Here is a 23,156-nt window from a genome sequence, read left to right on the forward strand (position 1 = left end):
CAAATTAATGCCTGACACTCCTGGGGTGCCCCTCCCACCGTTTATTTATTGGACACTGGGTGGATTTGGGGGGACACACACCCCCCATTCTCCCCCAGGACATCCTACTCCCCCAGTCTGGGGGGCCTAGTTTATATTGGGGAGGGGGCTGCTTGTAGGTTTTGTGATGCTGTATGGGTGGGGAGGGACACCCCAAAATTGCCCTCCCCCAGTGCCCCCCCCCAAATACTACAGAGACCAAAGATGGGGGACACAAGGTGACCCCCACAACCCCCCCCCATTTCAGGGTGGGGGCTCAAGCCATAGGGTGACCCCAAATTCCTGGGGGTACCCCCAGACCCAACTGCCCTCACAAATCTGTTACTCCCAGCCTGGCTGGATGATGGGGTCTGGCCTTAGTGCCCCCCCCTACATTTGCCCCTCAAATTTGGGGGTGCAGAGCCCTCAGGGGGAGCCTGTTACACTACACAGAGGGGTGCCCCCTCTGCACTTTCACCCCTATTTATTCCTCTGCGTTTACATCGGGACCCCCCCCAGAATGGGAACCCCCCCCGCTGCTGCCCCCCCGCTAATCCCCCCTTTTTGGGGGGCCCCCCCGCCATGTTTACAGCCCACCCGCCCCTCCCGTGCTGGGGGGAGGACACGGGACTTTTCTATTTTTGCAAAATAAAGTTATGGAAATTTTGGGGGGGTCGTGAATTTGAGAGGGGGGGGTGTAAATGGGACTTGGGGAGGGAGAGGGGAAACCTGGGGACCCCCCAGAATAAGGGAGGATCCCCAGCAATAAAGGGGGGGGGCACCTCTAGACTCCTCCCCAATTTAAAAGCCCCCATATTCCCAATGTAGCCCCCTCCTCACCTTGTTTGGCATAAATGGCTTCTGGGGCCCCCCTCACTCCCCCAAAGGACTCAAATTTGGGGTTAAAAAAAGCAAAAACCCAATTTTTTATTTAAATAAGCCCTAAAGGAAGTGGGGGAGGACACACAGTGGGGGCAGGGGACACAGTGGGAAGGGGGGACACAAAATTTGGGGACCCTTAGAAAAAACTACAGTTTAAAAGTGACCCCCCCACCCCCACCCCCCCAGGGCTGCACCCTGCTGCCCTCCCCTCCCCATAGCAAAATAACTGTATTAAACCCTAAATCCCAACAAATCACCCCAAAAATGAAGCCTGGGGGGTGTGAGGGACCTGGGAGCCCTCACAGGTGGGGGGCCCTGGAGTGCCCCAAATCCCCCCCCTCCCCAGAACCCTCCACCCCCACCCCCCCCCCACCCCCCCCAAACTCTGCTGGAGCCCCCAAACTGCCCCCCCCCCGGGCCCCACAAATTTGGGGGAATGGGCTCAGCAGAGCCAAAGTCCTTCTTGAAGTCTCATTGGGGGAGAAGTCTCAATATTTGGGCCCACCCCCAAAACTCCTGCAGGCCCAGAAAGGGGGCTCAGGGTACAATGGGCACATGTCTCTTGCCCCTTGGAGCAGTCTGTGATGGGGGGGCAGGGACACCCCCAAAATGAAGGGGGGTGGGGGGAACAGGGGTGTGGCTTTTGGGGGCTTGTGGCTACTCCTGCCCCCCACTCTCCCCCTGCCTTGCCCCTGATCCAGGCATTTTCCTTTCCCTTGGAACAGGGTTTTCCAGGAAGCTGGGGAGCCCCTCCCCCACCCCCCCCCCCCCCCCAGGGCACAGACCTCCCATCATGGGGGGACATAGGCAGCACCCCAAAACTGCAGACATATGAGAAACCCCCCAAAATGTGAAGGAGTTCAGAGGAAATGGGAAGTGCTGCCGAGTGTCCCACAGCATGCACCGCTCAAGGGGGGCTCCCAAATTCATTTTTTGTTTCCTATTTCCCAAAAAACAGCTGGGGGTGCACCCACCCCCCAAGCTGAAGCAGCCCCAACATCTTCAGTTTCCCTCCTCTTCTCTGAGAGGGGTTGATGCTGCTGTTCCCAGCAGGACCCTCCTACCTGTGCACAGGGATCCCGGATCCGCCGGGATTTCGGGCAGTGTGGGGGTTCCCAGTCTTTCCTAAGAGGGGGAGGGGTGGATTCAGGGGTATAATGATGGTGGGGGGGGGGGGCACTTGAAGATTCCAGGAGGATTTTTGGGATCATAATCCGAGTTTTTAGGCCGGAGGGCAGGAACGATCCAAGTTTTTTCACGCTGTCAGCGCTCGGGCTCTTCCCCATCCTTAGAGGGGGTGAGAAATCCAGGTGAGGCAGAGCAGGTGATGTGGGGCGTGCAGGAGGAAACACCCCCCTCCCACACCCCCTGAACTTCCCGGGATTCCCAGATTTTCACAGCAGGAGCTGGGAGTCGGGAGGGGTCTTGGTCTGGCAGCCTTGGCACATGCGCTTGTGTCGGAGCAGCCGGTCCGTGCGGGAGAAGCTCTGCAGGGACAGGGGTCAGTCAGTTCTGGGGCTGTGCTGAGAGTGCCAGGAGTGCCCCACAAACTGCCAGGAGTGCCCCACACATGGACAGGAGTGCCCCACACATGGACAGGGGTGCCCCACACACTGCCAGGAGTGCCCCACACATGGACAGGAGTGCCCCACACACTGCCAGGGGTGCCCCACACATGGACAGGAGTGCCCCACACATGGACAGGAGTGCCCCACACACTGCCAGGGGTGCCCCACACACTGCCAGGGGTGCCCCACACATGGACAGGAGTGCCCCCACACACTGCCAGGGGTGCCCCACACATGGACAGGAGTGCCCCACACATGGACAGGGGTGCCCCACACACGGACAGGAGTGCCCCACAAACTGCCAGGAGTGCCTCACACATGGGCAGGGGTGCCCCACACATGGACAGGAGTGCCCCACACATGGACAGGAGTGCCGCACAAACTGCCAGGAGTGCCCCACACACTGCCAGGGGTACCCCACACACAGACAGGAGTGCCCCACACATGGACAGGGGTGCCCCACAAACTGCCAGGGGTGCCCCACACATGGACAGGAGTGCCCCACAAACTGCCAGGAGTGCCTCACACATGGGCAGGGGTGCCCCACACATGGACAGGAGTGCCCCACACATGGACAGGAGTGCCGCACAAACTGCCAGGAGTGCCCCACACACTGCCAGGGGTACCCCACACATGGACAGGAGTGCCCCACACATGGACAGGAGTGCCCCACAAACTGCCAGGAGTGCCTCACACATGGGCAAGGGTGCCCCACACATGGACAGGAGTGCCCCACACATGGACAGGAGTGCCCCACAAACTGCCAGGAGTGCCTCACACACTGCCAGGAGTGCCCCACACATGGACAGGAGTGCCCCACACACTGCCAGGGGTGCCCCACACACAGCCAGGGGTGCCCCACACATGGGCAGGGGTGCCCCACACATGGACAGGAGTGCCCCACAAACTGCCAGGAGTGCCCCACACATGGACAGGAGTGCCCCACACACTGCCAGGGGTGCCCCACACATGGACAGGAGTGCCCCACACATGGACAGGAGTGCCCCACACATGGACAGGGGTGCCCCACAAACTGCCAGGAGTGCCCCACACATGGACAGGAGTGCCCCACACATGGACAGGGGTGCCCCACACACTGCCAGGGCTGCCCCACACATGGACAGGAGTGCCCCACATGTTGCCAGGTGTGCCCTACACACAGACAGGAGTGCCCCACACATGGCCAGGGGTACCCCACACACTGCAAGGGATGCCCCACCCCCAGCCAGGGCTCCCCCACCCCGGGCCTCCCTGGGGATACCTGCATGCAGCGCTCGCACTGGTAGGGTTTCTCCCCGCTGTGCACCCGCTTGTGCCGCTCCAGGTGATACTTCTGGATGAAGCGCATGTCGCACATGTCGCACTCGAACGGCTTCTCCCCTGCAATTCCGGGAGGGAGTCAGCGCCGGGAGAGGGGCGGGAATGGGCACAGGGGTGGGGGGCAGCTCATTAACCAGGGCTCATTAACCAGGGCTCATTAACCAGGGCTCACTACCGGTGTGGATGAGGATGTGCCGTTTGAGGTGGTAACTGCTCCGGAAGGCGCCGAAACAGTGGTCGCAGATGAAGTTCTTGAGCTGGAAGGAGCCGTTTTGCTCAATCACCACCATCTGAAACGGGGGGGATTTAGGGGTTCAGAGCCGGGGAGACCCCCAGCAGCCCCCCCCAAATCCCCCCCCCCCGGCCGTCCTGCGCCTGCCGGAGTTTGGGAGATTGTCTTCCTCCTCCTCCTCCTCGTGCGGCGCGGCGGCAAACCTGCGATCCTCGGCGGGAGGAGCTCGGGGGTCCCTCGGCGCTGGGAACCCGCTTGCGGCGCTGCCGGGGGGGCGAGGGGGTGTCAGCGGCCCCCAGGATGGCCCCCGACCCCCTCCAGAGCCCAAAATCGAGGGGGGACCTCCCGCTGGGGGAGGGGACCTGCCTTTTTCATGGATTTCTTGGGGTTGGAGGCCTCGGGAGCATCGTCGTCCTTGCGGGCACGGGGCTTGTCGGGGTCCTGGCGGAGGGACTGGGGGGGCAGGAATTGGGGTGGGGTTTGGAAAGGGGGGAGTGGGGGGCAGACATTGGGAGGGGTTGGGAACAGGGCAGGAATTGGGGAGGGGGGATTGGGGGACAAGAATTGGGATGGGGGGGATAGGTGGGGATGGATTGGGAAGAGGGAGGGAATCGGGGAGGGATTGGGAGAGCAGGAATTGGGGTGGAGTTTGGAAAGGGGGGAGTGGGGGGCAGACATTGGGAGGGGTTGGGAACAGGGCAGGAATTGGGGAGGGGGGATTGGGAAGTGGGGATTGCAGGACCAGGAATTGGCAGGGAGGGGTTTGGGAAGGGGTGATTGGGGGGCAAGAATTGGGATGGGGGATAGGTGGGGAGGGATTGGGAAGAGGGAGGGAATTGGGGAGGAGGGATTGGGAGAGCAGGAATTGGGGTGGGGGATTAGGGAGGGTAGATAGGGGTAGGAAATTGGGGAAGGGGGTTCAGGGTAAGCAGGGAATAGAGAGGTTGGGGGATAATGGAATTGAAGGGGAAACAATGAAATTAGAACAGGAAAATCCAAGGCAGGAAATAACCAAATGAAGGAGGAAAAATCCAAGAGAAGGAGGAAAGGTCCAATGAAAGAAAGGGCAAGTGAAGAAAGAAAAATTAAATAAGGGCCAGAAATGGGAAATGAAAGGATGAAAACTCAATTAAAGCAGGAAAAGGTAAAATGAGAAGTGGGAAAATCAAACTAAAGCAGGAAAACTAAAGGAGGAAAAAGCCAAATTAAAGCAGGAAAAGCCAAATTAGGAGCAGTATACCCCAAATTAAAGCAGGAAAAAAATTAGTCGGAAACCCCCAAAACAAAAGCAGGAAAAAAAAAAGAACTTAAAGGTAGAAAAAAACAAATTCAAGGTGGAAACCCCGGTTAAAGGCGGGGCCCGCAGTGGGTGGGGCAGGTCCCGCCAGGAACCCTCCGTACCAGCAGGTCGGGGCTGGAGCCCCGCTCCCGGCTCCCGTCCTGCTTCCCGCCGGATTTGGGCATCATCTTCTTGCTGGCCACGGTGGGGACCAGGCAGACGCCAGAGAGCCCCTCGCAGGCCAGGAGGGAAGCCTGGAACGGGAGCGGGATCAGCGCCGCCCCGGGGCGGGGCACAGCGCGGGGAGCGCGGCAAGGGGAGGGGGACTGGGGGGGAAACTGGGGAAAACTGGGGAACTGGGGGAAACCGGGGAACTGGGGAACTCTGGGGGTCTGGGGGGGGATTGGGGAAATTGGGGTGACTGGGGAACTCGGGGGAAACTGGGGTGCTGGGAGAAACTGGGAACTGGGGGAACCGGGGGAATTGGGGAACTCAGGGTGACTGGGGGAAACTGGGGAACTGGGGAACTCTGGGGAAACTGAGGTGACTGGGGGAACTGGGGAACTGGGGAAAGTGGGGGTGACTGGGGAAACTGGGGAACTCTGGGGGGGGGACTGGGGAACTCTGGGGGACTGGGGAAACTGGGGTGACTGGGGAACTCTGGGGCACTGGGGAACTGGGGAAAGTGGGGGGACTGGGGAAAACTTGGGGAACTGGGGAACTCTGGGGTGACTGGGGGAACTGGGAAACTCTGGGAACTGGGTGACTGGGGAACTGGGGAAAGTGGGGGTGACTGGGGAAACTGGGGAACTGGGGACCTCTGGGGGACTGGGGAAACTGGGGTGACTGGGGGAACTGGGGAAAGTGGGGGTGACTGGGGAAACTGGGGAACTGGGGAACTGGGGACCTCTGGGGGACTGGGGAAATTGGGGAACTGGGGAAACTGGGGAACTCTGGGGAAACTGGGGAACTGGGGAACTCTGGGGAACTCGGGGTGCCTGGGAGGGGAAATGGGGAAACTGGAGAACTGGGGGAAACTGGGGTGACTGGGGAACTCTGTGGAACTGGGGGTGACTGGGGGGAAACTGGGGAACTGGGGGGGACTGTGGGGTGAAAACTGGGGAACTCGGGGGAAACTGGGGTGACTGGGGTGGAAAGCTGGGGAAACTCTGGGCTGATGTCAGGGGAAATTTGGGATAAACTTGGGGAAACCTCTGGGCTGATGTCAGGGGAAATTTTGGGATAAAACTGGGGAAACTCTGGGCTGATTTTGAGGGATGTTTGGGATAATCCTGGGGAAATTTTGGGATGATTAGGAGGCAAATTTGGGACAATCCCAGGGAACCTATGGGATGATGTCAGGAGAAATTTGGGATTATTTGAGGACACTTTGGGGTGATCTTGAGGCATATTTGGGACAATCATTTGGGATGATTGGGAGGGGTAATTTGGGATAATCCTGGGGAACTTTGGGATGACTGGGAGGGGAAATTTGGGATAATCTGGGGAAAACTTTGGGGATGATCTTGAGGGAGGTTTGGGATAATCCTGGGGAAACTTTGGGATGACATCAAGGAAATTTGGGATAATCCTGGGGAAACTTTGAAATGATGTCAGGGAAATTTGGGATATTCCTGGGGAAACTTTGGGATGATGTCAGGGGACAATTGGGATGATTCCAGAATAATTGTGGGAAGAGCCAGAAATGGAAAAGAGAGAGTTGAACCTTCTTCTTTCAGCCCAATGAGGATTTAAATGGGAAAATTCAAGGGAACTGTGCAGTTCCTGGGGAAAAGTGGGATAAACCCAGGGGAAAAATGGGAAGACCCCAAAAGTAGAAGAGGGCTGAACCCCCTTTTTTGAGGCTGGTTGGGATTTGAGGGTCAATGGCAAATTAGGTGATAATCCAGGAAAAAAATGGGGAATTATGGTGGAAATTTGGGATAATTCTGAATAATTCTGGGAAGACCACAAAGAAGCAGAGTTGGGGGCTGTACCCCTTATTCCAGACCTGACAGGACCTAGCAGCTACCAGGGAATTTGGGAATCGTGGAGAAAACTGGGATAATGGAAAATTCAGGATAAACCTGAGAAAATTTTGGGAGAATACCAGGGAAAACTGCAATAATTGTGGAGTAACTCTGGGGAGACCCCAAGGTGTATTTGGGGTGTGAAACCCTTTCTTCCAGCTCAGAAAAGATCTCATGGATAAAAGGAAAATTCAAGATAATCCTGGGGAAAATTTGGATTATCCCAGAGAAAACTGGGAAAAATTCCAGTGGTAACTGGGAGAATTCAGGAATAATTCTGGAAAAAGCCCAAAAATGTTGAGGGAGGCAAAGACACCCCCAAAGCACCTACTGAACTACTAACCTGCCTTTAGGTTACCTAGGGAAATTTGGGAAATCCTGGAGAAAACTGGGATAATCCTGGGAAAAAAAAATTCGGATAACAGTGTGGAAATTTTGGGATAATCCTGGGGAAAACTGGGCTAATCCTGGGAAAAAAAAAAAATGGGAATAAACTGTGGAAATTGTGGGATAATCCTGGGGAAAACTGGGCTAATCCTGAGAAAAAAAAAATTGGGATAAAACTGTGGAAATTTTGGGATAATCCTGGGAAAACTGGGCTAGCCTGGGAAAAAAAAATTGGGATAAAACTGTGAAATTTTGGGATAATCCTGGGAAGAGCTGAGGGCATCTCCTCTTTTGAGACCTGACAGGCCCTCAGGGCTAAGGGAAAAACTCAGGATATTTCTGAGGAAAATCAGGATAATTTGGGGAAAACAGGGATAATCCTGGGATATCTCCCTGGAGGATGGGGGGATGGGGAGACCCCCCCCACCCTGGCACAGGGGGAGGGAAGCTCCAGCTCCAGCTCCAGCTCTCTCCCCCTCTTCTTTCCCTTTTCCCATTGTTTTGGGGCCGTTGTTCCCCCAGATTCCTGGGCCTGGGGGTGTCAGGATGCAGGGGGTGGGGGCTCATTACCTGAGCCATGCTGTGGGAGCCTTTGGCCTTACTTCTCGCCCAGGTAAAGCTCGTTTGGGTAAGAAAAGGTGGATCAGTAAATTTTAGGGATTTTTGGGCGGGCTCCAGTACCCGCCACGGCGCCGCCATTCCTCCATCCTCCTCCTCCTTCCTCCTTCTCCTCCTCTTCTTCTTCTTCTTCTTCCTCCGGCCAGGGGGGTCACTGGGGCAGGAAGGGGGGGGGACACAGGGCCGGGCCCCCCCCCAAAACCGGGACCCCCCGAGCTGGGCGGGCGCTGGATCCGCGGGGACAGAGCTGAGTCCAGGGGGATCCGCCTGAGGGAACGGGGAAAACGGGGGGTCAAGGGGGGTCCGAAGGGAGGGACCTCGGGGGGGGGGGGGTGGGGGGAACAGCGACACCCCCAGGGGGACGCGGGGGGTGTCCCGGGGGGACATTCCCGGGACAGACGGTGTCCCGGGGAAGGGGAAAAGCGGCTCCCGGGGGTGGGTGACTCTGGGGGGTCTCTAGGGGAGGTCGATTCTGGGGGATCCCGGGGGGGTGACACCCGCGGGTTACCGGGGAGGGCACCGGGAAGATCCCAGGGAAGGCACGGGGAGTTACCGGGGGGGTCCCAGCGGCGCTGTCCCGGGGAGGGGCCACAAGCGGGGAAAGGCCTGGGGAGGGTCACGGCGGGGATCGGGGCCGCCTCTCCCGTTACGGACCTTCCCCCAATCCCTCCCCACCCCCTCGCAGCCTTGGCCCGTTCCCCTCCTCCCACCCCCGGTGGGACCGGCCCCCGGTGCCGGGCGCGGCCAGGGCGGCCTCAGGGTGGCGGAGGGTCCCGCGGGGGGGTTCCGGGGGGATCGCTCCGTACCTGCCGCGGCCCCTCCGCGCTCCGAGCGAGCCCGGCCCCGCCGCCCCCCCGCCGCCGCCACCCGGAAGCGGAAACCCCCGCCCCCGCCGCCGCTTCCGGGGCCGCCGGCCGCCGGGCGGAAGTGAAAGCTGCCTGCGCATGCGCACGGTGGCGGCGGGACGCCCAGCACTGCGCCGCCATGACGCCTGAGGGCAGTTGCCACGGCAACGGCGCGGCCTGGAGCCCTCCCAGAGCCCCCGAGCTCCCCCGAGCCGCCCCAGGAGAGGGATCCGCTCCCTCCATCCCCCCGGACTCACCGAGACCGGGACCGACTGCGGCCCGACCCCACCCCAGCTCCCCCGGTCCCCCGGGAGCGGGACTGGCGCCCTCCCACCGACAATCCTCCGCCCGCTGCCCCCACTCGCGACCCGCCTTTGGGGGCGCCCACTACAACCTCCCTTGGGTATCTCCCCCCCTCCACTATGATCCCTTCTTTTGGGGTCTTCCCCGTGAGCCCTTTTGGGGGCTGCTCCCCCCCCCTTTCCTCTGCCTCTCTTTGTTGCCACCCCAACCCCCGGGCAGGTACTGGTGTCCGGGAATGGAGGGGGATGCTGGAACTGGGGCACTGGGATTGGGGGGACCCTGGGAATGGCTGTGGGGACACTGGGGACAAAAGCATATCAATCACGGCTGGGGACACACACTGGGAACGATGGGGGGACACCAGGGACAGGTGGGGAGTACACTGGGGACAGGGGGGACAACGGGAATAGGTTTGAGGACCCTGGGAATGGGTGGGGGGCCACACTGGGAATGGGCTGTGAGGGCACTGGGAATGGCAGGACATATGGGGTCACCACTCATCTCTCTTCCCACGGATCCAGGGACACAGTCCTAACCCTGCCCCCCTGTCCCCAGAACCCTTCTGAATCTTGGACTTTGCTCCTTGCCCCTGGGTGACGTGCCCAGAGGAAAATTCCATCCCGGGGAAGGGAGAGAGAGGAGCTGAGAGAGGCTGATCCCAAGAAAAGCTTCTCCTGAGAGCACCTAATTCTGGGATCACCTGGTTCCAGAGTCACCTTATCCCAGAACAGCCTGGGCCTGACAGCACCTCATCCCAGGAAATTCCAGCTGGCAGAGGTGAGAGGAGCTGGGAGCCCCTGAGCCCACTGAGCCTGATCCCCAGAGAAACCCACCCTGGGATCACCTAATTTTGCAATCATCTTACCCGAGAACTACCTCATTCCAGACTAACACAATTCTGGAATCAGCTTATCCCAGGAGAATTTCATCCTGAGAGAACCTTATCCCAGGAGATCCTTATCCCACAATCACCTCATGCTGGGACCACTTATCCCAGGAGACCCAGGATAACTTTATCCAAGGATTTTCTCCTTCCAGGAGAAGCTCATCCTGGGATCCCCCATCCCATCTCCTTCTGCCAATCCCCAGGGTCCCTCCCAGTGCATTCAGGGTCTCCCTGTGTTGTCCTGCCATGGCTGAGCCCTCTGGGATTGAGGACAGCATCCTGTTGGATGATCCTGGCCTGGACCTTGCTGCTGGGGAGGAATTCCTTCAGGAAGTGTTCCAGTCCTGCTGGAGGAGGGCGTGAGGAAGGGCACGGATGTGACACAGAAGGTTGGACACCATAGCATCTGGGAGGGTGGGGGTCCCCAATCCCACCCAACCCATTCCCATTTCCTGTCCCAATCTCAGTCCCAATCCCCTTCCTGTCCCCACAGGTGTGTGACTGGAAGGAGCCCCCTGGGAAGGGGTGGGGTCTCCAGTGTCTCCCTATTGCCTGTCCTATTCCCAGTCCCATTCCCTTTCCCAGTCCTGTTCCCATTCCCAATCTTATAAGTCAGAACAGGATTGGGAGTGGGACTGGGAATAAAGTCCCAGTTGCAGTCCCATTCCCATTTCCAGTCTCATTTCCCAATTTTGCTTCCATTTCTAGTCCCATTTTGATCCCACTTGCAGCCCATTCTCGTTCCCATTCCCCATTCTGTTTGCAGTCCCGGTGCCAGTCCCATTCCCATTCCCATTCCTACTCCCATTGCCATTCCCACTGCCATTCCCAATCTTGTTTCCGTTCCCAGTCCCATTCTCAGTCCCATTCTCAGCCCATTCCCTCTGCGGTTCCCAGTCCCACCCAGTCATTCGCAGTGCATTCCCAGGTGTGTGACTGGAAGGAGCCGCAGGAGCTGCGGGAGCTGCTGGATCTGGAGCTGGCGGAACGAGGGGGAGGGCAGGAGCGGCTCCTGCAGCGCTGCCGGGACGTGCTGCGCCTCAGCGTCCGCACTGGTGCGCTCCCAGTACACACCAGTGCACACCAGTACACAGGAGTACAGCCCCAGTACAGCTCCCTACCCACCCCTGATTCTCCCATGTCACTCCTGTGTCACCCTCGATTCCCCTATATTATCCCCCCTGCCCCCCAATTTTCCCATTTCTTCCCACTCCCCCATTCTGCCCCTCCATGTCCGTCCCCCCCCTCAGTCTCCCCCAATTTCCTTATGATCCCCCTATGTCTCCTCTGAACCTCCCAGGTCCGTCCCTTCCCTTCCCTTCCCTTCCCGTCCTTCCTTCCCTTCCCCCTTCCCGTCCCTTCCCTTCCTTCCCTTCCCTTCCCTTCCCTTCCCTTCCCTTCCCTTCCCTTCCCATTTCCCTTCCCGTCCTCCTTCCCTTCCCTTCCCTTCCCTTCCCTTCCCTTCCCTTCCCGTCCCTTCCCTCCCTTCCCTTCCCTTCCCTTCCCTTCCCTTCCCTTCCCTTCCGCCATCCCCAGCCCTCTCATGTGCCCTCCCCCATTTCCCCCATTCCCTTCCCTATCTTTCTCTGTCCCCCCCCAAGTCCTCCCCTGACCACGTCCATGTCCCCGTGTCCCCCCAGGTCACCCCCGGTTCTTCAACCAGCTTTTCTCGGGCTGGACCACCACGCCCTGGCCGGGCGGTTCCTCACCGGAGACCCTCAACACAAGCCCGTGAGCCCCCGGCACCCCCAAATGGGGGCTGGCGGTGGGGGGGCCCCCAAAACCTGCTGTGACCCCCCCCTCCCCCACATCCACCTGCGAGGAGCCCCTGGTGCTGATGGAGTGGGAGGTGCTGGGGGAGGATTTTGGGGTGCTGAGGTTTGGAGGGAGGGCTTTGGGGGTGTTGAGGAGCCCAAATGAGAAAAGCCCCTCCAAAGCCCCATCCTGACTCCCCTGTTGTACCCCCCAGTGCTGGTGCTGATGGAGTGGGGAAGGTTTTGGGTGCTGAGTGGGAGGATTTTGGGGTGCTGAGACTGCGGGGGAAGGTGTTTGGGGTTCTGAGGTTTCAGGGGAACCCTCCCACTCCTGCCGGGCCCTGCAGATACACGTACGAGGTGGCCCCGGTGCTGGTGCTGCTGGAGGAGCAGGTCCTGGCCAAGCTCCGGGAGCTCGTGGGGTGGAGCAGCGGCGACGGGATCTTCGCTCCCGGTATCCCAGACTCTCCCTGAGCATCATCCCTGTCCCCCCTCCCCCTGGCAGCCTGTCCATGGTGCCCCAGGGGTGACACGGAGGTCCCTGTCCCTGGGCAGGGGGCTCTATGTCCAACATGTTGGCCATGAACGTGGCGCGATTCCAGCGTTTCCCAGAGAGCCGGAGCAAAGGGACCTGGCACCTGCCTCGCCTGGCCCTGTTTGCATCTCAGGAGGTGGGAGTGGGTGGCTCAGGGTCACCCCAAACCTGATCCTCAGGGTCATCCCAATTCTGATTCATGGGGTCATTCCAAACCTTATTCCTGGAGTCACCCCAAAACCTGATCCCTGGGATCCCCACAAAGCTGGAAACTGGGGTCATCCCATTACCTGATCCTGGTGTCACCCCAAAGCTGATCCCGTTTGTTTCCCTAAACCTGATCCATGGGATCACCCCAAATCTGGTCCCTGGGGTCACCCTGAAATCTCATCTATGGGGTCACCCCAAGTCTGGTCTTTGAGGTTACCCACAATCTGGTTCCTGGGATCCCCCAATCCTAGTCCTGTTTTCCTGCCCAGAGCCATTATTCCATCCTAAAAGGAGCTGCTCTCCTGGGAATTGGCACAGACAATGTTCACCTGGTGCAGACAGACGAGAGGTGGGTGCTGGGGGGTCCCGGGGGGGCCCCAGGTAAGGGGGTCCCTCCATATCTCCATCCCTGTCCCTTCCCCTCAGGGGGAAGATGATCCCAGAAGAGCTGGAGAAGGAGATCCAGAGGGTTAAAGCTGAGGTTGGGAGAGGCTGCACCCTGATGTCCCCAAAATCCCCAGTATCCCCAATGGCCTTCCCAGTGTTCCCAAAGCTCCTTCAAAGTCTGTGTCCCTCTCTAAGTCCCCAAAGCCTCTCCAATGTTCCCAAAGCCCTTCCCATGTCCACAACCCCTCCCACCATGTCCCCCAGTGTCTCCCCAAATCTTCCCAATGTCCCCCAAATAACCTGAATCTCCAATGCCTCCCCACACTGTCCCTTCAGCCCTCCAATGTACCCAATGTGCCTTGTCCTTCCCAGTCCTCTTGTCCCCCTTAAACTCCCCTGTCTGCCCCAAAGTCCTCTGAACCCTGTTTCCTGCACCCCCAGTGTCCCCGTGTATCATCCAACCACCCCCCAACTGACCTCCTGTGCCTCCTCAAATGCCTACCCAGGGCTCAGAGGCCCTTCTTTTCTTGTTCCACCGTCCTGGCCAGCTTTGACCCTCTGTGCCCCCGTCCCCTATCTCCCAAATCCCCCCCAAACCTTCCTAGATCAACCAAGACCTCTCCAGATCCCCTCCAAATTGCCCCCAAAACTTTCCCAAATGCTCCCTCAAGACATGAAGCCCCTTCTTTATTTGTGCCACCATCCTGGCCACCTTCAGCTCCCTTTGTCCCCCCTGCCCTCTACCCCCTTCCATGCCCCCAGCACCTCCAACATGCCCAGGCTCCTCCCTAATCCCCCTCAGGGCTCGGAGCCCTTCTTTGTGTGTGCCACCAGTGGCACCACTGTCCTGGGCAGCTTCGACCCGCTGGACGCCATCGCCGATGTCTGTGCCCGCCACGGGCTGTGGCTGCATGTGGATGTGAGTTCAGGGGGGTCCCTGGTTGGGGGGGGGCCAAGGGTGGGTCCCCCTTGTGGGTGCTGATCCCCCTTTCCCTGCAGGCAGCATGGGGAGGCAGCGCCCTCCTGTCCCCCCAATTCCGTCACCTCCTTGCCGGCATCCACAGGTGTGTCCCTCCCGCTCCGAGTTTTTGGGGATCCCCTTTTCCCCACAGGGCACCCTAAACTCTGCTGCTCTCCCCCACCAGAGCTGACTCGGTGACCTGGAACCCCCACAAGCTGTTGATGGTGGGGTTGCAGTGCTCGGCATTCCTGCTCCGTGACAGCTCCGTAGGTGCCCCCCATCCTGAATTCCTGCCCCTGGGACGCCTCCCCGGGCTCCCTCATTAACCTTGGCTGCCCCCTGCCCACCCCTAGGGGCTCCTGCAGCGCTGCCACGGCGTGGGGGCCACATACCTGTTCCAGCGGGACAAGTTCTACGACGTGTCCCTGGACACGGGGGACAAGAGCCCCCAGTGCGGCCGCCGCGCCGACGGCCTGAAGCTGTGGATGCTCTGGAAAGCCGCGGGGACGCGCGGGCTGGCGCGGCGCGTGGAGCGCGCGCTCGCTGCCACTCGGTGAGCCCCGGCCCCGCCCCGCAGGGACCCTCCCCCCCTCCCAAACGGGCCGTCAGCACTTTGTCCCCCCCAGGTATCTCTTGGAGCAGGTGAAGAGGAGGGAGGGATTCCGGCTGGTGATGGAGGTAGGGATGATGTTGGAATGAGGGATGTGGACACCTGAGAGTGCTGGAGGTTGGAATGCTGCAGATTTAAATGATCCTGGAGGTTTAACTCCCAGGGGGTTAATCCCAAAGGTTTAAATTCCTGAGTTTTCAATCCCAGAGGTTGGAATTGTCCCAGAACTCTAAATCTTGGAGGTTTAAATCCCTGAGGACAAATCCATGAGGTTAAATGCCAGAGTCAGAAATCCTGGAGATTGGAAGTCCAAACGTTTAAATTATTCCCCAGAGTTTTGAATTCCTTAGGGTTAACCCCAGAGGCTGAAACCCTGAAGATTTAAATCCTGGAATTTAAATCCCGGAGATTTAAATAATCCTGGAGTTTTAAATTATCGTAGAAATTTCCATTTTGGAGGTTTAAATCCTGGAGGATTAAATCCTGCAGGTTCCAATCCCAGACAATTAAATACACATGTCTGAATTCTTGGAGGTCTGAATCCCCATCAAATTCTGGGAACTGGGTGAATGGCCATGTTCTCCTTCCTTTTCCTCTCCCCACAGCCAGAATTCATCAACCTCTGCTTCTGGTTCATCCCACCCAGCCTGAGGGGCCAGGACAGCTCCCCAGAATTCTGGGACAAACTGGGAAAGGTGAGAATTCCAGATTACATCCCCCAGCAGCCCTCCAAATCCCCAAAAAAATAACCCAAACATAAAACCAAAATCCTTCCAAAATGGTGTTTCCCCTTAGGTGGCCCCAGCCATCAAGGAGAGGATGATCCGGAGGGGCTCCATGATGGTGGGGTACCAACCCCACGGATCCCGAGTCAACTTCTTCCGGCAGATTATCACCAATCCTGCTGTCACCCGCCAGGACCTGGACTTCTTCCTGGATGAGATCCAGGAATTGGGATGGGATCTGTGAGCACCCCCAAAAAACCCCCGAGAAAGACTCCAAAACGTGCCCCCCATCCCTGAGGAATAGGAGCAAAGCCTTGATTTCCTCCTCACATCCAAAAATCAGAACCAACCCCAAAATATCACACTTGTGGAATAAAAATAAAACAACTTTTAATGGTGCTGATTTGATAATAATTTGATATAACCCCACCCCATAAAATGGGGTTTGGGGTGTAGGGGGTTCCTCAATTCCCCTGGAAGTTCCAGAGGAGGTTGTGCATTCTGGGATCAGGATGCAGTGGCCTTGTGACTCTCCTGACATCCTCATGACTTCCTGAAGCTCCAGAGGTTGGAATTTGTATGGAAGGAGATCTTCCAAGGGTCAGCACCTGAAAAACTCTGGAGAGGGTGCCTCCATCCTTGAGGAAGTAGAGCAGAGCCTAGACTTCCTTCTGGAATCTTGAAATCAGGAATAAAGACGGAAGTTCTTGGTGCTCGATACCAAAAATTCCAAACTCGTGGAATAAAACATCATTTAATTGGTCCCAATTCTATATTAATTTGGTAATTCAATGGGGTTTGGGGGTCCCTCAGTCTCCCTGGAGGCTCTGCAGGAAGTCGAGGATTCCGGGATCAAGCCGGGCGTGCTCAAGGCAGGATCGCAGCCGGGACACTGTGGCCTCCTGCCGCTCCCGCCGCCGCCACTCCCGCAGCATCTCGAAATTCCACAGGACGGGATTGCCGGGATTTTCCTCCTGGATCTGCTCCAGCCGGCTCCGCTCCAGCCCAAGGTGCAGAATTCCCACTTCCTGCCACTCTTTTCCCAATCTTTGGGCGATTTGCATCAAATCCTTCTCCGTCAAGCGCCGGGGATTCGCTGGTGGAGCTGGAATCGCACCAGGATGACATCCTGAAGTGGGGTCCCCCCTGTCCTTGGAGGTGTCCCCGCTAGGTTCCCAGAGAGTTTCCTCTGGGATTTGCTCTTCCTGGGGCAGCTGGAAGCTCTGGATGAGATCCAGGCGGCCGAGCTGCCGCAGGATCCTGGCGGTCACATGCAGGGAATTCCCCGGGAAGCGCTGGAGGAGGATCCGGCACAACTCCGGGCGTGATGCCGGGTGCAGAAGCCCGGCAGGAATTTGCCCTTCTAGCAGGAACTTCAGGCTATGGAATTGCTCATCCGTGAGCGCCAGGTGCACCTCCAGCAGTGTCACCCGCTCGTCCCTCGCCATCGGGATAGAAAATCCCACCCGGAAATGGGGTCACTCCTGAGACACAAAGGTTGAGAGAGAGGGGTCACCACGCAGCCCAAAAAGTGGGGAAGAAACGAGCCACTCATGGGCCCCAAAAATTCGGGGTGGGGGTGGAAAGGGGTTGCCCTATGATCCACAAATTGGGGTGGATGGGTCACCGTCCCCCAGGAGGGCTTTCCTGGTGCCCCCGGTCCCCCCACCCTGCCCCCGGCTGAGTCATCCCGGTGTCCCCCTAGAGCACCCCACCCTACCATGAGACTCCCGACTGTCACCCCAGTGCCACCCCTACTACCCTGGGGCTGGGACCCACAGTGTCACCCCGGTGCCCCCGCTTTGTCCCGGCTCTCCCCCATGCTCCCGGCGCGTGGCTAGTGCCCTTTGTTCGGGCTCCCCACGATCTCGCGGTGCCCTCGGTGCCTCCCCAGCTCGCCCCCGGCCCGCTCTCCGCTCTCACCGCACCCCGATTTCCGCTCTCACCCCGCTCTCCGTTCTCCCCGCTTTCCGCTCTCACCCCGCTCTCCGTTCTCCCCGCTCTCCGCTCTCACCCCGCTCTCCGTTCTCCCCGCTTTCCGTTCTCCCCGCTTTCCGTTCTCCCCGCTTTCCGCTCTCACCCCGCTCCGCTCCCGCCACGGCGGTTCCGCGCTGGGGGCGGGGCCCCCGCTCCCGCCACAACGGCTGCCGTGGCAACGGGGGCGGGGCGGGGGCCGGGGGTCCTTCGGGGGCTCCGGCGGCGCTTCGGGGGTGCGGGGAGAGAGTCTTGGGCGCAGACCACCGCCCCGAGTCTCCCCAATAACCCTCAATAATCCTCCATCCCCCCAGTCCTTCAGTCACTTCCAGTACCCCCAGTGCCCGCAGTCTCTCAGCCCCCTCAATAACCCCAAACCCCTCAAACCCCCAGTATCCCCCAGTTCCCCAGTCCTTTTCATCAACCCCCCAGTTCCCCTGGTACTCCCAGTTCTCCAAGTCCTCCCAATGGTCCAGTCCTCCCAGCATCCTCCAGCCCCTCCCTTCCTCCAGTTCCCCCAGTAACCTTGAGTAACTCCTCAGTAGTCCCTGCAATTCCTCAATCCCTCCATTATCCCCCAGCATCCCCCAGCTTCCTCCAGTACCCCCCAGGCCCACTAGTATCCCCCCAGCTCCCCAGCTTCTCCAGTCCCTCTAGTATTCCTGAATCCCCCCAGTATTCCCCAGCTCCCCCAGTCCCCACACAATCTTCCAACTCCCCATTCTCTCCATTATCCCTGACACCCCAGTATCCCCCAATCTCCCAGAAATCCATTACCCCCCAGTCTCCGCAGTCACCCCAGTATCGTCCAACCCCCTCAATCCCCTCTGCGTCTCGGTCTCAGCCTCCCCGAAGTGTCCCCCCTGAGTTCTCCCAGAGCAGCCTGTCCTGGCCACCCCTCCCTCGACTCCCCCAAGTCCATCCCACCACCGATGGTGGGAGGGTCCTTATTGTTCCTCCCTCTTGTTTTTTTGGGGGATGGGGCAGGTTTGGGGGGGTCGTCCTGGGCAGATTGGGGGGACACGGAGGCACTGGCGGCAGAGCAGGGGCCCTTCCCTCCGCCCACCCTCGTTCGATCCTCCTGAGCACCCCGTGCTCCCCGACAGCGGTGAGTGACCACCGGGGACATCCCCTGGGAACCGAGACTGAGCAGCTCCCCCTCGTCCCCCCCTTTTCTTTTGCCGCTTCCCCTTCCCAGAGCTCCCTGCGATGGCTGCGGTTGGGGGGGGGGCGAGAGGAATTTGGGGGTTCCTCCATGGAGGGATGGGAGGGGCTGTGGGATGGGACGAGGGTGGGGATGTCACATCACTGTGCGTGTGTCCCCAGCATCGGGAGGGGCGCGGAAGGGGTTGGGGTCAGGCAGGATCCCTCCCTTGGAGGCGGCGGCGACCCCCCCTTGGGGTATCCTGAGGTCACCCCAGTTCTCTCCCTGCCCCCTCCCTCCCCCCGGCAGGATCCTCCCATCTAGGAAACGGCGGCAATGGACGCGGGGGGGGGTGTCGGCCCCCCGAAAACCCCCTGATGCCCCGGATCCTCGGGACGTCCCTCTGCTCGAGGGTCCCCCCACAGGTGAGACCACCCTACCTCCCCCAAAAGAGGCCTCTGGTCACGGTAAGAAGTCCTGAGGGGGCCCCCTGGAATCGCAGAGGGGAGAGTGTGTTTGGGGGTCCCCTGGGGGCCTGCAATATGGGAGAACCCTGCCCCTATGGTACAGGGAGACCTCACACTTGAAGGAGGGTCCCAGGGGATCCCAGGGATGTGGGGGGGGTTGTGGTGCCATGGTGTGGTGGGACCCCGATCCCAGAGTATGGAGGTGACCCCATCCCAGAGTAAAGGAATCCTGGGAATGTCAGGGTGCCCCATTCCCATGGCACAGGGGTACCTGAATTCCAGGTCCTTCCCCCTTGGGGGACACAGAGATGTGACAAGTGTCCTGTTCCCACTGTGTGGGGTACCCCAATTCCAAGGTGTTCCCATTTCCCATGCCCCAGGATATGGGCGTGTCACATTCCTATGGCACCAGTTCCAGGGACTGGGGGTGCCCCAGGGTTGTGGGGGTGTCCCAGTCCCATAGAATGGCATAACTTGGTCCTGAGGTATGGAGGTTCCCCAGTCCCAGGATATGGGAATTCCAGGAATGGGGCTGTCCTATTCCTATGGTGTGGGGTGCCCTCTTCCCACGGTGTGATCCCAATTCCAGGGTATATGGTGCCCCGATCCCACAGCTCAGGGATAGCCCAGTCCTGGATGCAGCAATATCTCATCCCCATGGAATGGAGGTGTCCCAGTGTTAGGGTACAGGGATGTCCCATTTACATGGAATGGGGTACCCCAATCCCAGGGTATGGGGGTGCCCTGACCCCAGGATATGGCAGCACCACCATCCCAAGTTCAGGGTCAGTATCACCTCATTTGGGGGTGCAGGGTTCTAATCTCATGGCATGGGAGTGCCTCAATATTGAGGTGCAAGCAATGTCCTAGTCCCATGGAATGGGGGTGCACTGATTTTGGGGTCTAAGAATGTCCCAATCTCACATGATGGGGATGTCCCAGGGTTGGGGTGCAGGGTTGCCCCAAATTCGTGGGATGAGAGTGTCCTGATTTTGGGGTGCAGGGGCGTTTCTGTGTACCCCAACTCCATCTCTGGTTTTCAGAGGGAATTTGGGGTCTGTGTTTGTTCCAGTCCCTGGCCCCCCTTGCACCCAATCCCCCACCCTGATCTGGGTGGCAATGTGGGGATTGTGGGGAGCTGAACCCTGGCTTTGGAATATGGCAGGGATGGGGGTAGGAAAGGGGAGGGGAGGGAGGGGCTGGCAACAGGGATGGGGAGCGGGGAAAATGGGTGGAGAAGATGGAAAAGCGTTTGGGAAGGGTGAGAAGGGATGGGGAAATGGCAGCAGGGATGGGGCAGGGGGAAGGGATGAAGAAAGCTCAGAGGGGATGGAGAAGGGGAAGGGGGGAGAATAGGAAGAGGGGATGGAGCAGATAAGGATGGGAACAGGAAGGGGAAGAGAGGATGGGAAAATGGGAAGAAGGGCTGGAGAAGTTGGAAAAGAGTATGGGGAAAGGACAGTGGGGATAGAGCAGGTACAAATAAGATGGAGAATGTGGACAAGGAATGGAAGCGGGGAAGAGAGGATGAAAATGGGCAGAAAGATGAAGGTACCAGTGGGACCAGGATGGAACAGAGGGCCTGGAGTAGGTGCCAGCTGGAAAGGGCAGGTGTCATTGGCGTGGGGCAGGTAGGGATAGGAAGAAACAGAGGAATTTGGGCAGGTGCTGATGGGATGGGGCAGGTGCCAAGGGACTCCATGCCCCCGTCCCTGCCCTACCCCGCTGGTGCCCATCCCCCTCTCCCACAGCCCATCCCGGCCCCATCCGGCCACGCCGGAAACCCCCCAGGCCCCCTGTGAGGGGACCAAGCCCCCTGAAGGAGCTGCTGAGGGCAGGGGGGGCCGGGCTGCACCCCACTATCTGCGGGGAGTGTGGGAGAGGCTTCAGCCGGAGCTCGGACCTGGTGCGGCACCGCATCACCCACACCGGGGAGCGACCCTTCACCTGCGGCGCCTGCGGGAAGGGCTTCAGCCAGAATTCCAACCTGGCCACGCACCAGCGCATCCACACCGGCGAGAAGCCGTTCGGCTGCCAGGACTGCGGGAAGCGCTTCGGGGAGAGCTCGGCGCTGGTGCAGCACCGGCGGACGCACACCGGGGAGCGCCCCTACAGGTGCGGGGAGTGCGGGAAGAGCTTCAGCGTCAGCTCCAACCTGCGGCGGCACCGCCGCACCCACGGCCGAGAGCCGCCCCACCTCTGCCCCGAGTGCGGGGACACTTTCTGGAACCCTGGCCAGCTCCGGAGGCACCGCAGGGAGCACTTGGTGTGAGGGGGGGACAGGGACACCTGGGTGGGGATCGGGACAGCTGGCTGGGGGTGGGACACATGGACAAGGACACCGTGGTTGGGGCACAAGGATGGAGATGTGTTGGTTTGGCACAGCCTGGTTTTTGGTAGTGGAGAGCAGGGGGGGGTGGCACAGGAGTGACTTTGACTGATGGCTCTGAAAACGGATATGCTGCTGGCCCAATTAGAGAGGGTGGTAATTCCTCTGTGATGACATATTTAAGAAGAAAATCAGCTGTTTTCCAGGGGTGGCCAAGCCGCTGTCGGGGCCATCCCAGCATAGGCTGCAGCAATCTTGGCAGGTCTTGCCCTGGGCCAGCTGCACCACAGGTGAAAAGGGCAGGGATGGTGGACAGTGGTGGCTGTTTCCCCTTCCCAGTGCCCTGTACGAGGAGTGGTGTTAAATGGCACTGCCCGTGCCTGGCCAGCTGCAGAAATCAGCTGCAGAAAAGTGACGAGTGATTCCCCAACATGAAATCTGGGCAAAGTCAACTTAGCGCTGCAGGATCCTGCAGGAATCTTTGAATTGGTGGAACTTGTTGACAATGGTATGTACAAGCATCAGTTTTTCTTCTAGTCAGAGAAGAGGAGGAAATGAGATCATGTGAAGGGAAACAAGGTGGAAACACCGAGGTCAGTGGAGAAGAAAGAGAGGGAGAAAGTGCTCCAAGCACCGGAGCTGAGATTCCTCTGCAGGCCATGGTGATGACTGTGGTGAAACCAAATGCCCCCTGTGATGCACAAAGTCCATGGGGGATGCAGAGTTCTGTGGATGCCACAGAAAGCTGTGATCCAGTGGGAGACCTGAATAGAGAGAGAGGGCCCCTCCTTCCAAACTAGAGCAGCCTGTCCTTAGAGGACTGCACCCCCTGGACGAGTGACCCATGCCACAGCAGTTTTGGGATGACCATTTGTCCATGGGAGGGACCTGACTGCATGGCAGAAAAAAGACTCCTGTGCCTGTGCAAACAGATCTCGAGTGTCTAACTGACCAAACCCCCCACGCCCTGTCTGTCTGCACTGTTGGTGGGAAGGAGGGAGGAGCTGTGGGGGAAAAGGGTATTTTAAGGGCTTATTGTATTTCTCTTCGTCCCCCTCTGTCTCTGTAAATAATAAATTTACTTTATGCCTTTACAGTTGAACATGTTTTGCCCTTAGAGTGTTTTTCTCCCCGTCCTTATCTCAACTCACAAACCCTTCTTTAATTCTTTTTTTCCCTCTTTTCTCCCCAGCTGTAGCAAAAGAGGGTAAGCAAAATACTCTCATGGGTGCCTGGCATTTGGCCAGTGGCAAACCATGACAAGACACCAGGATGACAATGGGGACACGGTGATGGGGACAGTGAAACCAGGATGGGGACACTGTCATGGGAATGGGGACACCAGAATGGGCCTGTGGGGACACTGTGATGGGGTAGGGGTCACCAGGATCAGGATGGGGATACCAGGATTGGGACACCAGGCTGGGGACTCCAAGATGGGGACAGGGATACTGGAATTGGGGTACATGGATCTGCTGACATCATCAATAAAATGTCCCCAAGCAGCCTCGTCCCACCACACAGACTGGGGACTTCTCCAATGGCATCACCCAGAGGATGACAGCATCTTCCCACTGCAAGGTCTTGGGGTCACCCCCAGTGATCCCAGGGTGGCCCCAGGGAGCTTTTTCAGTTCTCCCAGTCAGCCAGATCCAGTGCCAGCACAGAGTGCCTGGAGGAAAAGGGGAGCAG

At 59.0% G+C, this 23,156-nt stretch overlaps 4 protein-coding genes across 5 annotated transcripts; 2 read left to right on the plus strand and 2 right to left on the minus strand.

Moving 5' to 3' along the window:
* Positions 1–920: 920 nt before the first annotated feature.
* Positions 921–9,177, minus strand: ZNF740 (zinc finger protein 740). 2 transcript variants are annotated; one of them, XM_079329079.1, is made up of 8 exons: positions 9,141–9,177; positions 8,287–8,601; positions 5,422–5,553; positions 4,387–4,473; positions 4,224–4,283; positions 3,964–4,078; positions 3,730–3,848; positions 921–2,387 (listed from the first exon to the last, which is right to left on the minus strand). In XM_079329079.1, exons 2-8 carry the CDS (start codon positions 8,413–8,415, stop codon positions 2,295–2,297), a joined length of 735 nt encoding a protein of 244 aa, XP_079185205.1. In that variant the 5' UTR covers positions 8,416–8,601; positions 9,141–9,177; the 3' UTR covers positions 921–2,294. The 2 variants fall into 2 exon arrangements, with proteins under 2 accessions (XP_079185205.1, XP_079185204.1); XM_079329078.1 differs by lacking the exons at positions 4,224–4,283; positions 9,141–9,177 and having other exon boundaries at positions 8,287–8,595.
* Positions 9,178–9,961: 784 nt separating this feature from the next.
* On the plus strand, positions 9,962–15,948 carry CSAD (cysteine sulfinic acid decarboxylase). Its single transcript, XM_079329112.1, is given in 18 exon segments — positions 9,962–10,259; positions 10,521–10,708; positions 10,711–10,757; positions 11,297–11,423; positions 12,009–12,035; positions 12,038–12,078; positions 12,080–12,099; positions 12,470–12,576; positions 12,678–12,793; positions 13,137–13,216; positions 13,294–13,348; positions 14,057–14,173; positions 14,254–14,318; positions 14,400–14,481; positions 14,569–14,768; positions 14,842–14,893; positions 15,431–15,520; positions 15,621–15,948. Coding segments are annotated over 17 exon segments (1,494 nt in total). The 5' UTR covers positions 9,962–10,259; positions 10,521–10,614; the 3' UTR covers positions 15,795–15,948.
* A 368-nt stretch (positions 15,949–16,316) lies between these two features.
* Positions 16,317–17,735, minus strand: LOC306813610 (uncharacterized protein). Its single transcript, XM_079329125.1, has 2 exons — positions 17,631–17,735; positions 16,317–17,034 (listed from the first exon to the last, which is right to left on the minus strand). The coding sequence occupies exon 2, from the start codon at positions 16,996–16,998 to the stop codon at positions 16,360–16,362; it is 639 nt and encodes a 212-aa protein (XP_079185251.1). The 5' UTR covers positions 16,999–17,034; positions 17,631–17,735; the 3' UTR covers positions 16,317–16,359.
* On the plus strand, positions 17,023–21,407 carry LOC306813699 (uncharacterized protein; the record flags this gene model as incomplete). The annotated part of the gene is made up of 5 exons (XM_079329268.1): positions 17,023–17,027; positions 17,445–17,653; positions 18,631–18,742; positions 18,978–19,093; positions 20,887–21,407. 5 exons carry the CDS (start codon positions 17,023–17,025, stop codon positions 21,405–21,407), a joined length of 963 nt encoding a protein of 320 aa, XP_079185394.1.
* Positions 21,408–23,156: the final 1,749 nt, after the last annotated feature.

This window comes from Erithacus rubecula (genome assembly GCF_903797595.1).
Source record: "Erithacus rubecula genome assembly, chromosome: 31".
NCBI lineage: Eukaryota > Metazoa > Chordata > Aves > Passeriformes > Muscicapidae > Erithacus > Erithacus rubecula.

Bases quoted from the DNA above. Each gene is read 5' to 3' on its own strand.
- ZNF740 (XM_079329079.1), bottom strand. From the start codon at position 8,415: ATGGCGGCGCCGTGGCGGGTACTGGAGCCCGCCCAAAAATCCCTAAAA. The intron at 4,079-4,223 runs GTTTGCCGCCGC...CCCCCGTTTCAG, and splicing joins CCTCCCGCCGAGGATCGCAG to ATGGTGGTGATTGAGCAAAA. The intron at 2,388-3,729 runs GTATCCCCAGGG...CTGTCCCTGCAG, and splicing joins AGTGCGAGCGCTGCATGCAG to AGCTTCTCCCGCACGGACCG.
- LOC306813610 (XM_079329125.1), bottom strand. From the start codon at position 16,998: ATGGCGAGGGACGAGCGGGTGACACTGCTGGAGGTGCACCTGGCGCTC.